The sequence below is a fragment of the Indicator indicator genome, chromosome 1, assembly GCF_027791375.1.
Source record: "Indicator indicator isolate 239-I01 chromosome 1, UM_Iind_1.1, whole genome shotgun sequence".
Classification (NCBI taxonomy): domain Eukaryota; kingdom Metazoa; phylum Chordata; class Aves; order Piciformes; family Indicatoridae; genus Indicator; species Indicator indicator.
The window spans coordinates 2,395,499-2,409,858 of NC_072010.1; the positions used below are offsets into that span (position 1 = coordinate 2,395,499).

The 14,360-nt window shown below is 49.2% G+C and overlaps 1 protein-coding gene across 1 annotated transcript in view; it reads right to left on the reverse strand.

Annotated features, from left to right (window-relative positions):
- LRRC32 (leucine rich repeat containing 32) overlaps positions 1 to 13,033 on the reverse strand; it is a 19,733-nt gene extending 6,700 nt beyond the window's left edge. The window contains exon 1 of the mRNA XM_054390470.1: positions 12,947 to 13,033. Within this exon, the coding sequence (XP_054246445.1) occupies positions 12,947 to 13,033 (87 nt within the window). The remainder of the gene's footprint in view (positions 1 to 12,946) is intronic.
- Positions 13,034 to 14,360: the final 1,327 nt, after the last annotated feature.

Below are 14,360 nucleotides of genomic sequence, written 5' to 3' on the forward strand. Positions count from 1 at the left end.
GGTTTGGACTTCTTCAGTCTGAGGGTCACAGAGCACTGGAACAGGCTCCCCAGAGAGGTTGTGGAGTCTCCTCTGGAGACTTTCAAGACCCACCTGGATGCCTTCCTGTGTGACCTGCACTAGTTTCTATGATCCTGCTCTGGCAGGGGGGTTGGACTCTGTGACCTCTTTGGAGGTCTCTTCCAACCTTTAACATCCTGTGATCTCCAAAGGTGACTTCCAACCCCTGCAATGCTGTGATTCTGTGAAATATAGAGCACCCTCCACTCCTTCTTGTCACCCAGAGTCTTAACAGTCCTGGCCCCACTCCCTTCAACATCACCCAGGTGGTTTTCAGTCTGAAGTGGCTGGGGAAGAGGTCAGTCCCAGTTCACCAGGTATCTTACAGGACTGAGCCTTTAAAATGGGCACCCACTGAACCCTCCCAGTGGTGAAAGGGGCTGGTAAAATCTGTACTTCCCACTGTCTGCCAGTAGTTGCTATAACATGCTATAAACTTTCATTCTTTCCCACTGACTACTTTGCTCCTCACGGAATTTCTTATCTAGCATCTTCTGCACTATCTGTCCTCCCTTGAGGCTCAAGCAGCATGAATTTTGTTCTCATCAGCAGTGGGAAGGAAAGATAAAGCATGTCTCAGTGGGATGGAGCAAACAGCATCTGTTTGTCTGTATCTCCACTTCTCCCACCTTGTAGCCCAGTGGGCTGGCAGCCTGAGGCTGGAAAAGAGATTTTTGCTGATCTCACGTTGTGGCTTAATCATTATTAGTCTAGAGAAGAGGAAGGGAAAGGAAGGGAAGGGAAGGGAAGGGAAGGGAAGGGAAGGGAAGGGAAGGGAAGGGAAGGGAAGGGAAGGGAAGGGAAGGGAAGGGAAGGGAAGGGAAGGGAAGGGAAGGGAAGGGAAGGGAAGGGAAGGGAAGGTTTGGGAAGGGAAGGGAAGGTTTGGGAAGGTTTGGGAAGGTTTGGGAAGGGAAGGGAAGGGAAGGGAAGGGAAGGGAAGGGAAGGGAAGGGAAGGGAAGATTTGGGAAGGGAAGGGAAGGTTTGGGAAGGTTTGGGAAGGGAAGGGAAGGGAAGGGAAGGGAAGGGAAGGGAAGGGAAGGGAAGGGAAGGGAAGGGAAGGGAAGGGAAGGGAAGGGAAGGGAAGGTTTGGGAAGGGAAGGGAAGGTTTGGGAAGGTTTGGGAAGGGAAGGTTTGGGAAGGGAAGGGAAGGTTTGGGAAGGTTTGGGAAGGGAAGGTTTGGGAAGGTTTGGGAAGGGAAGGTTTGGGAAGGGAAGGGAAGGGAAGGGAAGGGAAGGGAAGGGAAGGGAAGGGAAGGGAAGGGGAGGGGAGGGGAGGGAAGGGAAGGGAGGGAGGGGAAGGGGAGGGAAGGGAAGGGAAGGAGGGAAGGGAAGGGAAGGGAGGGAAGGGAAGGGAAGGTTGGGAAGGGGGAAGGTGGGAAGGGAAGGGAAGGGAGGGAAGGGAAGGGAAGGGGAGGGAAGGGGGAAGGGAAGGGTGGGAAGGGAAGGGGGAAGGGAAGGGAAGGGAGGGAAGGGAAGGGAAGGGAAGGGAAGGGAAGGGAAGGGAGGGAAGGGAAGGGAAGGGAAGGGAAGGGAAGGGAAGGGAGGGGAAGGGAAGGAAGGGAGGGAAGGTTGGGAAGGGAAGGGTTGGGAAGGGAAGGGGGAAGGGAAGGGAGGTGGGAAGGGAAGGGAAGGGGGGAAGGTTGGGAAGGGAAGGGAAGGGGGAAGGGAAGGTGGGAAGGGAAGGTGGGAAGGGAAGGTGGGAAGGGGAAGGGAGGGGAGGGAAGGGAAGGTTGGGAAGGGAAGGGAAGGGGGAAGGGGAAGGGAGGGAAGGGGGAAGGGAAGGGAAGGGGAAGGGAAGGGAAGGGAAGGGGAGGGAAGGGAAGGGGGGAAGGGAAGGGAAGGGAGGGGGAAGGGAAGGGAGGAAGGGAAGGGAAGGGAAGGGAAGGGAGGGAAGGGAAGGGGGAAGGGGGAAGGTGGGAAGGGAAGGGAAGGGGGAAGGGAAGGTTGGGAAGGGAAGGGGGAAGGGAAGGGTTGGGAAGGGGGAAGGGAAGGGAGGGGAAGGGAAGGTGGGAAGGGAGGGAAGGGGAAGGGAAGGGGGAGGGAAGGGGGAAGGGAAGGGGGAAGGTGGGAAGGGAAGGGAAGGGAAGGGAAGGGAAGGTGGGAAGGGAAGGGGGAAGGGAGGGAAGGGAAGGTGGGGAAGGGAAGGTGGGAAGGGGAAGGTTGGGAAGGGAAGGGAGGGGAGGGGGAAGGTGGGAAGGGGAAGGGTGGGAGGGAAGGGAAGGGAAGGGAAGGGAGGGAAGGGAAGGGAAGGGAAGGGAAGGGGGAAGGGAAGGGAAGGGAAGGGAAGGGGAGGGAGGGAAGGGAAGGGAGGGAGGGGAAGGGAGGGGGAAGGGAAGGGAAGGGAAGGGAAGGGAGGGAAGGGAAGGGAAGGGAAGGGAAGGGAAGGGAAGGGAAGGGAAGGGAAGGGAAGGGAAGGGAAGGGAGGGAAGGGAAGGGAAGGGAAGGGAAGGTGGGAAGGGAAGGGAAGGGGAAGGGAAGGGAAGGGAAGGGAAGGGAAGGGAAGGGAAGGGAAGGGAAGGGAAGGGAGGGAAGGGAGGGGAAGGGAAGGGAAGGGAAGGGAAGGGAGGGAAGGAAGGGAAGGGAAGGGGAAGGTGGAAGGGAAGGGAAGGGAAGGGAAGGGAAGGTTTGGGAAGGGAAGGGAAGGTTTGGGAAGGGAAGGGAAGGTTTGGGAAGGTTGGGAAGGGAAGGGGAAGGTTTGGGAAGGGAAGGGAAGGTTGGGAAGGTTTGGGAAGGGAAGGGAAGGGAAGGGAAGGAAGGGAAGGGAAGGGAAGGGAAGGGAAGGGAAGGTTTGGGAAGGTTTGGGAAGGGAAGGTTTGGGAAGGGAAGGTTTGGGAAGGGAAGGTTGGGAAGGTTTGGGAAGGGAAGGTTTGGGAAGGGAAGGGAAGGTTTGGGAAGGGAAGGGAAGGGGAAGGGAAGGGAAGGGAAGGGAAGGTTGGGAAGGGAAGGGAAGGGAAGGGAAGGGAAGGGAAGGGAAGGTTTGGGAAGGGAAGGTTGGGAAGGGAAGGGAAGGTTTGGGAAGGGAAGGTTTGGGAAGGGAAGTTGGGAAGGGAAGGTTTGGGAAGGGAAGGTTTGGGAAGGGAAGGGAAGGGGAGGGAAGGGAAGGGAAGGGAAGGGAAGGGAAGGTAGGGAAGGGAAGGGAAGGGAAGGGAAGGTAAGGTAGGAAGGGCCGGGACTCAGGGAAGGGCAGGACCGTCCGGACGGGCCGTTCCGACCGTGTGGCCGTGAAGGGCCGTGAAGGTACTGGGAAGGGAATTGGGCCGGGAAGCTGTAAGGCCGGGCCGTGAATTGGCTTAGTTCCTTGACGGTTGGAAGTCGTTGGACTGGTCCTGCCTTGAATGTCCGGTCCGTTATGTCCGTGTCCGTTCCTGTCCGTGGAAGTTCCGGCCTAAATGCCTGTCATGTCCAAATGTGACGGTCCTTTGCCTTTCCTTCCGTGTCCTTTCCTTATGTCCTGTCCTTTCCTGTCCTTTCCGTGCCTTTGCCTTTCCTTCCTTCCTTTCCTGTTTCCTTTCCTTCCTTTCCTTCCTTTCCTGTCCTTTCCTTCCTGCCATTTCCTTTCCGTTCCTTGCCTTTCCTTTCCGTTCCTTTCCTTTCCTTTCCTTTCCTTTCCTTTCCTTTCCTTTCCTTTCCTTTCCTTTCCTTTCCTTTCCTTTCCTTTCCTTACCTTTCCTTTCCTTTCCTTTAACCGTTTCCTTTCCTTTCCTTTCCTTTCCTTCCTTTCCTTTCCTTTCCTTTCCTTTCCTTTCCTTTCTTTCCTTTCCTTTCCTTTCCTTTCCTTTCCTTTCCTTTCCTTTCCTTTCCTTTCCTTTCCTTTCCTTTCCTTTCCTTTCCTTTCCTTAAATTCCTTTCCTTTCCTTTCCTTTCCTTTCCTTTCCTTTCCTTTCCTTTCCTTTCCTTTCCTTTCCTTTCCTTTCCTTTACTTTCCTTTCCTTTCCTTTCCTTTCCTTTCCTTTCCTTTCCTTTCCTTTCCTTTCCTTTCCTTTCTTTCCTTTTCTTTCCTTTCCTTTCCTTTCCTTTCCTTTCCTTTCCTTTCCTTTCTTTCCTTTTCCTTTCCTTTCCTTTCCTTTCCTTTCCTTTCCTTTTCCTTTCCTTTCCTTTCCTTTCTTTCCTTTTCCTTTCCTTTCCTTTCCTTTCTTTCTTTTCCTTTCCTTTCCTTTTCCTTTCTTTCCTTTCCTTTCTTTCCTTTCCTTTCCTTTCCTTTCTTTCCTTTCCTTTCTTTCCTTTCCTTTCCTTTTCCTTTCCTTTCCTTTCCTTTCCTTTCTTTCCTTTCTTTTCCTTTCCTTTCCTTTCTTTCCTTTCCTTTCCTTTTCTTTCCTTTCCTTTCTTTTCCTTTCCTTTCCTTTTCCTTTCTTTCCTTTCCTTTCTTCTTCCTTTCCTTTCTTTCCTTTCCTTTCTTTCCTTTCTTTCCTTTTCCTTTCCTTTCCTTTCCTTTCCTTTCTTTCCTTTCCTTTTCCTTTCCTTTCCTTTCTTTCTTTCCTTTCCTTTCTTTCCTTTCCTTTCTTTCCTTTCTTCTTTTCTTTCCTTTCCTTTTCCTTTCCTTCCTTTCTTTCCTTTCCTTCTTTCCTTTTCCTTTCTTTCTTTTCCTTTCCTTTCCTTTCCTTTTTCCTTTCTTTCTTTCCTTTCCTTTCTTTCTTTCCTTTCTTTCCTTTCCTTTTCTTTCCTTTCCTTTCTTTCCTTTCCTTTCTTTCTTTCCTTTCCTTTTCTTTCCTTTCTTTCTTTCCTTTCCTTTCTTTCTTTCCTTTTCTTTCCTTTCCTTTCTTTCCTTTCCTTTCTTTCCTTTCTTTCTTTCCTTTCCTTTCCTTCTTTCCTTTCCTTTCCTTTCTTTCCTTTCTCTTTCTTTCCTTTCCTTTCTTTCCTTTCTTTCCTTTCTTTCTTTCCTTTTCTTTCCTTTCCTTTCTTTCCTTTCCTTTCCTTTCCTTTCTTTCTTTCCTTTCCTTTTCCTTTCCTTTCCTTTCCTTTCCTTTCTTTCCTTTTCCTTTCCTTTCCTTTTCCTTTCTTTCCTTTCCTTTCCTTTCCTTTTCCTTTCCTTTCCTTTCCTTTCTTTCCTTTCCTTTCTTTCCTTTTCTTTCCTTTTCCTTCTTTCTTCTTTCCTTTCCTTTCCTTTCCTTTCTTTCCTTTCTTCCTTTCTTTTCCTTTCCTTTCTTTCCTTTCTTTCCTTTCCTTTCCTTTCTTTTCTTTCTTTCCTTTCCTTTCCTTTTCTTTCTTTCCTTTCTTTCCTTTCCTTTCTTTCCTTTCTTTCCTTTCTTTCTTTCTTTCCTTTCCTTTCTTTCCTTTCCTTTCCTTTCCTTTCTTTCTTTTCCTTTCCTTTCTTTCTTTCCTTTCTTTCCTTTCCTTTTCCTTTCTTTCCTTTCTTTCCTTTCCTTTTCCTTTCTTTCCTTTTCCTTTCCTTTCCTTTCCTTTCTTTCCTTTCTTTCTTTCCTTTCTTTCCTTTTCCTTTCTTTCCTTTCTTTCTCTTTCTTTCCTTTCTTTCCTTCTTTCCTTTCTTTCTTTCCTTTCTTCCTTTCCTTTCTTTCCTTTCCTTTCTTTCCTTTCTTTTCTTTCCTTTCCTTTCTTTCCTTTCCTTTCTTTCTTTTCTTTCCTTTCTTTCCTTTCTTTCTTTCTTTTCCTTTCTTTTCCTTTCTTTCTTTCCTTCTTTCCTTTCCTTTCCTTTCTTTTCCTTTCTTTCTTTCCTTTCTTTCTTTCTTTCCTTTTCTTTCCTTTCCTTTCCTTTCTTTCCTTTTCCTTTTCTTTCCTTTTCTTTCTTTCTTTCCTTTCCTTTCTTTCCTTTTCTTTCCTTTCCTTTCTTCCTTTCTTTCTTTCCTTTCCTTTCTTTCCTTTCCTTTTTCCTTTCCTTTCCTTTCCTTTCTTTCTTTCTTCCTTTCCTTTCCTTTTCCTTTCTTTCCTTTCTTTCCTTTCTTCCTTTCCTTTCTTTCCTTTCCTTTCCTTTCTTCTTTCCTTTTCTTTCCTTTCTTTCCTTTTCCTTCCTTTCTTTCCTTTCTTCCTTTCTTTCCTTTCCTTCTTCCTTTCTTTCTTTCTTTCCTTTCTTTCCTTCTTTCTTTCCTTCTTTCCTTTCCTTCTTTCTTTCCTTTCTTTTCCTTTCCTTTCCTTTTCCTTTCCTTTTCTTTCCTTTCTTTCTTTCTTTCCTTTCTTTCCTTCCTTTCTTTCTTTCCTTTCTTCCTTTCCTTTCTTTCCTTTCTTTCCTTTTCCTTTCCTTTCTTTCCTTTCCTTTCTTTCCTTTCTTTTCCTTTCTTTCTTTCCTTTCCTTTCTTTTCTTTCCTTTCTTTCTTTCCTTTCTTTCTTTCCTTTCTTCCTTCCTTTCTTTCCTTTCCTTTCTTTTCCTTTCTTTCCTTTCCTTTCCTTTCCTTTCCTTTCTTCCTTTCCTTTCCTTTCCTTTTCCTTTCCTTTCCTTTCTTTCCTTTTCCTTTCTTTCCTTTCTTTTCCTTTCCTTTCCTTTCCTTTTCCTTTCTTCCTTTCCTTTTCCTTTCCTTCTTTCCTTTCCTTTCCTTTCCTTTCTTTCCTTTCCTTTTCCTTTCCTTTCCTTTCTTCCTTTCCTTTCCTTTTCTTTCCTTTCCTTTCCTTTCCTTTCTTTCCTTTCCTTCCTTTCCTTTCCTTTTCTTTCCTTTCCTTTCTTTCCTTTCCTTTCCTTTCCTTTCCTTTTCTTTTCCTTTCCTTTCTTTCCTTTCCTTTTCCTTTCCTTTTCCTTTCTTTCCTTTCCTTTTCCTTTCCTTTCCTTTCCTTTCCTTTCCTTTCTTTCCTTTCCTTTCTTCTTTCCTTTCCTTCCTTTCCTTTCCTTTCCTTTCCTTTCCTTTCCTTTCCTTTCCTTCTTTCCTTTCCTTTCCTTTCCGTTCCTTGTCCGTGCCTCCCAACAATCACACCACCCTGCACCCATCCCCCAAGGAGTAAGGACTCATACACCCACGTCACCCAGCACTTCCCATAAGGCCCCAGTACCCGCTGCGTGTCCCCCTCCCATCACCGGCTTGAATGCCCCCCACAGCTCAGCTGCCCTGTCATGCGCGCAGGGTTAGATCCGTCCAGGAGCCGCGGCTGCTCCAGGGAGCACCACCAACCACCATCCAGTAACCTATCCGGTGCCACCCAGCAGGCTAGCGTAGACTGCGATACAAAGTGCACAGCCATGCAGTGCCAATGACCAAGGCACATACCGCTTCGAATAGAGCCAAAAAGCATTGCATGAGTGAACAAGAACTCTGCACCAGGAGGGTGGTGGAACACTGGAACAGGTTGCCCAGGGAGGTGGTTGAGGCCCCATCCCTGAAGATATTCAAGGTGAGGCTGTGCAACCTGATCTAGTTGAGGATGTACCTGTGACTGCAGGGAGGTGGAACTAGATTTCTTTTGGAGGTCCCTTCTGGCATGGACCATTCTATGATTCTATGATTCTAGACAAGAGGAAATGGCCTCAAATTGCACCAGAGGAGGTTTAGATTGGATATTAGGAAAATTTTCTTTCCTGAAAGAGTGGTCAAGTATTGGAACAGGAAGATGGTGGAGTCACCATCCCTGGAGGTGTTTAAAGAGCACATAGACATGGCACTTCAGGAAAGGGTTTAATGGCCATGGTGATGTTAGGTCAGTGGTTGGACATGCTGATCTTTTCCACCAAAACAATCCTTTGACCCTATGATGTCTGCCAGAGCAGCCCCCAGTTTGCTTGAAGCCCATTGGCAAGAAGTACTGCAGGGTGGGTTTGGAACAGTTTGTCCCTTTGGTGTCTGGTCCCATTCATGTGGTGACAAAAAACAATCATATATGACCCAACAGCTCAAGTGTTGAGTATCATTTGGATTCTGACTCCAGTTCTGGGTGGAGCTTGTCACCCACCACAGTAAGAGCCCTACAAAAAAAGGAGGTGGATCCAAGCCTCCACTTGTGTTCTCCTGCATCAGCTCATGAACATTGGAAGCAAAGAGTGTGGGCTGGAGCCCACAGACTTGCACTCTCATGGTGCCCATGTCCTTTCTCTAGAAGAGCTTCCCAGGCTTCCCTCAGCTGCACAACAAAGCCTTAGCAACTTGCCCAGGTACCACACATCAGCTGACATCGAGTCACCAGTTATGAACAAGGTCTTGCACCACCTCAGAGCAAAGTAAGACATAATTTGCTAAAAACACTTCTCTTCCCTTCTCTAAATTATATGAAGCCTCCTCCTTGGCCAGGGAACATGAACTAGCAGAAAAGTAGTTGAAGTTCCTCTATTTGGATAGCAACATAGAATCATGGAATCATTTGGGTTCCAAGAGACCTTTCAGATCTTTGAGTCCCCTCCCTGGAGGTGTTCACAGCCAGGTTGGACAGGGCCTTGAGCAACCTACCCTTGTGTAAGGTGTCCCTGCCCATGGTGGGGGTTGGAACTAGATGATGTTTAAGGTCCCTTCCAACTCAAATCATTTTATGACTCTGTGAAGTCCAAGCATTCACCCAGCTCTGCCAAGTCACCTCTAAACCTTAGAAACCTATCTGCAGGTCTTTTAAACATGTGCAGGGGCAGTGATTCCACCACCACCCTGGGCAGCCTGTTCCAGGGCTTGACAACAGTTTTGGGGAAGAAATTGCTCCTAATGCCCAGCTTAAATCTCCCCTGGTGCAGCATGAGGCTGTTTCTCATGTTCTGTCACTTGTCAATTGGGAGAAGAGACCAATGCCCACTTCACTCCAACCTCCTCTCAGGTAGTCACAGCAGGAAGGTCTCCCCTCAGTCTCTTTATCTCCAGGCTAAACAACCCCAGTGCCCTCAGCCACTTCTCACAAGACCTGCTCTCTAGACCCCTCAGAGGCTTCATTTCCCTTCCAGCCCTGAGGAGAGGGACTTGGGGGTGCTGGTGGATGAGAAGCTCAGCAGGAGCTGTCAGTGTGCACTTGCAGCCCAGAAAGCCAAGCAGAGCCTGGGCTGCAGCAAGAGAAGTGTGGCCAGCAGGGCAAGGGAGGTGATTCTCCCCCTCTGCTCAGCTCTGCTGAGACCCCACCTGGAGTACTGCATCCAGTTCTGGAGCCTCTATTCCAAGAGGGCTATGGAGATGCTGGAAGGTGTCCAGAGAAGGGCCACCAGGATGAGCAGAGGGCTGGAGCACCTCTCCTATGAGGACAGACTGAGAGAGTTGGGGCTGTTCTGTCTGGAGAAGAGAAGGCTCTGAGGTGACCTTCTTGTGGCCTTCCAGGATCTGAAGGGGGCTCCAAGAAAGCTGGGGAGGGACTTTTTAGGATCTCAGGTAGTGATAGGACTGGGGGGAATGGAATAAAGCTGGAAGTGGGGAGATTCAGAGTGGAGGTGAGGAAGAAGTTCTTGCCCATGAGAGTGGTGAGAGCCTGGAATGGGTTGTGCAGGGAGGTGGTTGAGGCTCCATCCCTGGAGGTGTTTGCAGCCAGGCTGGATGAGGCTGTGGGCAGCCTGATGTAGTGTGAGGTGTCCCTGGCCATGGCAGGGGGGTTGGAACTGGCTGATCCTTGTGGTCCCTTCCCACCCTGACTGATTCTAGGATTCTCTGATTCTCTGGATCCACTCCATCACCCCAATGTCCTTCTTGGATCAAGGGGCCCAAAACTCAACCTGGTATTCAAGGTGCAGTTTCACCACTGTCAAGTACAGAGGCACAATCACTTCCCTACTCCTGCTGGCCAAAGGAAGTTGGGAAGAACCTCCTGACATTTAGGTTGTGCCTTGTTCTGTCAGTGCAGCTCACTCCTGTGTCAGCACACTGGTAGGGACAGTTTGCTTCCTAAAACCTCTTTTAGCTCAATGACAGGAACACCAGAGATGAGTCAGAGAGGGGAGCAGGTTTCTGACTCATTCTTCTTCCATGAGATCTGGGATGAAAGCTTCCATTTCTGAGCCTTTGCAATTCTAAAGGGGTCACCACAGGGAAAGTACCAAGTGAAAGAGAGAGGCTGTGATGAAAAATGATCAGGTGAAATAAGCAGGACTCTCAATGGACACATCAGCTAGTCCAGTGACTTCCTTTGTATTTGGATTTACATTCTCCTCCTTCAAGAGGACCAAATCCAAGTGAAAGAAGATGATCAACATCATAGAATCACCTGGTTGGAAAAGACCTTAAGATCATTGAGTCCATCCATAAACTATCATCTCCCTATCCACAACTGGTAGAGCACATCCCTAAGCACCTCCTCCAGATGTCTTTTAAACACCTCCAAGGATGGTGACTCCACCACTTCCTCAGGCAGTGTGTTCCAGTGTCTGATGAACCATCCATTGAAGAAAATTTTCATAGCATCCAATCTAAATCTCCGCTGGTGCAGCTCAGAGCAGTTCCACGGAAACATAAGAAAATATTTTTTCACTGTGAGGGTGACAGAGCACTGGAACAGGCTGCCCAGGGTGGCTTGTGGAGTCTCTCTCTCTGGAGATATTCAAGACCTGCCTGGATGTGTTCCTGTGTGATCTGGTATAGGTCTCAGGATCATGGGGTGTTAGGGGTTGGAAGGGACCTCAGGAGATCGTTGAGTCCAACCCTCCTGCCAGAGCAGCACCATAGAATCTAGCACAGGTCACACAGGAATGCATCCAGATGGGTCTTGAGAGTGTCCATAGAAGGAGACTCCACAACCTCTCTGGGCAGCCTGTTCCAGTGCTCTGTGACCCTTACAGTGAAGAAGTTCCTCTTCATGTTGAGTTGGAACCTCCTGTGCTGGAGTTTCTATCCATTGCCCCTTGTCCTATTCCAGGGTGCAAGTGAGCAGAGCCTGTCCCCTCCCTCTTGACCCCCAGCCCTCAGATATTAAATGTTTATTAAATTGTCTCTCAGTCTTCTCTTCTCCAGACTAAAAAGCCCCAGGTGATCCTGCTCTGGCAGGGGGATTGGACTGGATGATCTTTCAAGGTCCCTTCCAGCTCCTAACATTCTGTGATTCAGGGCAATTTCCTCTCATCCCACCACTCCTTACCTGGGAGAAGAGTCTGACCCTCACTTCACTCCAGCCTCCTTTCACAGAATCACAGAAACATTCAGGTTGGAAAAGACCCTCAGTATCAGCAAGTCCAACCCAGAATCCTACTCTACAAGGTTCACTGCTAAACCATATCCCCAAGCACCACATCCAAACCACCTTTAGACACATCCAGGGCTGGTGACTCCTCCCTGTGCAGCTCATTCTCTTGGTTGACCAGTCCTTCCCTGAAAAAATGTCTCCTAATGTCCAGTCTAAACCTCCCCAGTCACAGCTTGAGGCCATTCCCTCTTGTTCTGTCACTAATTACCTGGGAGAAGAGACCAGCACCAACCTCTCTACGACCTCCTTTCAGGTGGTTGTAGACCACAATGAGGTCTCCCCTCAACCTCATCTTTTTCAAACTAAGCAGCCCCAACTCCTTCAGCCACTCTTCATAAGATTTGTTTTCCAGGATTCGAGGATCCTAGGATGTTAGGGGTTGGAAGGGATCTCTGAAGATCTTCAAGTCCAATTCCTGCTGCCAGAGCAGGACCATAGAATCCAGCATAGGTCACACAGGAATGCATCCAGAGGGGTCTTGAAAGTCTCCAGAGAAAGAGACTCCACAATCTCTCTGGGCTCCACAACCTCTGGAACACTGTTCCAGTGTTCTGTGACAGCTTCCAGGCCCTTCACAGCTTCCTTGCCCTCCTCTACACTGGCTCCAGCTCCAGTTTCATGGTAAATGAGGTCTCATGGACATTAAGAAGGCTGAGCTGTCAGTTTATACCATCACAGCCCCTGACTGCAGCTTGGTTTGGGCTGAGGCTGGATTTCTCCCAGCCTCGTCTCCTAGGGTTGTTGGCTTGGTGGAAGCAGTTTAAAGCAGAGTGGTGGAAACAAGCTGGTGTTTACTTCTCCAGCAATCAGCCTGATTTGTGACCCTTCAAGAAATGGGAGGGGATGACTCTGCAGGGATTATTGCCTGTCTCACCCAGCCTTGATGTGGCTATGATGCATGGGAGCCAAGCTGCAGTGTTTACAGTGGCTTCATCAGTCTTCCCTCTCCAGGCAGTGAGCTGAGTTGCCCAGCCACCTTCCCAAAGATCTTTATATACATATATATATCTCTCCCAGGTCTTGATTTCTCTGGAATTCAGGAAGTGCAGCAGTAAGGCAGGCTGGGCAGGAATGGAATGAGTCCCATAAGGGAGATGTGTGTACAGCTAACAAATTCTTTTTGTTGTTGTTGATGTTGTAATTTGTTTTTTTTTTTCTTTCCCTAGTTTGGAAATTCTTGAGGATTTAGGCTGAACAGCTTCAACATTCAGGGGAAGGAGAAAAAAAAAAAGAAGATAAATATTTTTAAACTGCTTGTTACAGTCAGAAGCACTTGGGTAAGGAAGGGAGAAAGTTCAGCTGCAAATGACCTTTAGAAGATTGCACCAGGTGCTTGGGAAAACGCAAGCAGCAAATTTTGTGGTGGGACAAGAAGCTTTGTCACTTCTTTTGCCTTCAGCAGAAGTCAGGTGGTGTGTGAGGGCAGAGGAGGTCAGGCTCCTTGTTCTTACAAAAGGGCTGGTGTAGCTGTGTTTCATAGGAGACCCTTCATCTATCACTGCAGATCCTTTATTTAAAGCACAAAAAGCTTAGGCCTGCTATAAAGAAGTCATTTTTAGGTCCAGCTTCTTTTTCTCAGCCACAAAGAAATGAGGCCAAATTTCTTTCAACCAGCTCCCCCTTAGAAAAAATGTGGAGAAGATGACCCTTCCTTTTTTTTTTTTTTTTCCCAACCCTTTAAAGTGCTGCCCCTACAGCAAGGACATAGCCTGAGAACAGCCTACTGAGCATCCACTCACACCTCTGCCACCACAGAGAGCCTGCTCCTGGAGGGGGAGTTCCCTTCTCAGACACCACAGCCATTTGTGCAGTGCTTGTAGCAAAGAGGTCCCAACCTCATCCAAGATCTCAGGGGGGTTGAGTAGGGAGGCAGCCTTACCATTTCACAGGACATCCCCTCTGCAGGTTGATTGTTAGAGGTCCCTCTGTTCACCACTGCCAGGAGGAAGATGATGTACAGTTTCATGGTTCTGCAGGTAAAATAATTATGGTTAGATTTCACATGTGGCACAGTGGTCAACAAATGCAAAAGCTGGCACCAGATCAGTGTCTAGCCTGGAGAAAAAAATGTGTAAAGTGCAATCAATGAACCCATCCCTGAACCTGCAGCACTCATACCTACCTGTGTGCAGTTTTGGGCTCCCCAGTTGAAGAGAGACAGAGAACTGCTGGAGAGAATCCAACAGAGAGCCACCAGGATGCTTAGGGGACTTGAGCATCTCCCCTGGGAAGAGAAACTGAGAGCCCTGGGGCTGTTTAGTGTGGAGAAGAGAAGGCTGAGAGGGGATCTGATCAATGTCTATCAATAGCTGAGGGGTGGGTGTCAAGGGGAGGGGGCCAGGCTCTTTTGGGTGGTTCACAGTGATAGGACAAAGAACAATGGGTTCAAACTTGAACACAGAAGATTTCACCTCGATGTGAGGGAGGGCACAAAAAAAAAAAATAAATAAAAACAAGAAAAACCCTCACAGAGACATGTCCCCCCACCCATTACTCAAAAACCTGCCGCCCGCTCTATCCCCTCGCTTTCAACATCTTTCTTTAGTTTGGGGGGGAGGGGGGGGGGGGGGGGGGGGGGTGGGGGGGGGGGGGTTGGGGGGGGTTGGGGGGGGAAGGGGGGGGTGGGGTTTTGTGTTGGGGGGGGGATGGGTGGGGGGGGGGTGTGGGGGGGGTGGGGGGGTGGTTGGGGGTGGGGGGGGTGCATGTGGGAAAAAGAAAAAAAAAAAGAAACAAAAAAAAAAAAAAAAAGGGGGGAGGCTGCGGGTTGGGGGGGGGTATTTCCTGGTGGGATGGGCGGGGGGGGGGGAGGGGGGGAGGGGGTAGGGGGGGGGGGGGGGGAGGCGGGGGGGGCACGGGGGGGCGTGACCCCTCAAAAGTCAAGAAGGAGACCCCCCCCTTGATCATACAGGGGGCTTAGTGGGGGCTGTGGGGGGGGGGGGGGGGTGGGGGGGGAGGATGGTGGGGGGGGGAGAGGGGCGAGTGACTGCTGGAGCTGGAGGCACCCAAAGACCCGAGCAAGGGTTCGGCGAATCCCTCACCCTACAACCACACCTCACGCTCTACTCGTCTCTCCCCAACGCGCGCTGAACACGCCCCCACGAGCGCTCCGACCCCTCCCGCCCTCTGACCACAACGCATCCCGACCACCACCGACCAGTCCAAGAAAAACAAAAAAAACCTCGCCCCCAGCCCCCACCACCTGGTGCCGCCTGCGTCTTCATGAAGTAGACGGATAGGGAGGCTGACCCAAAAGGCTCCCCCTTAATAGTTTCTTTGTTGTGGCTGCAGCGGTG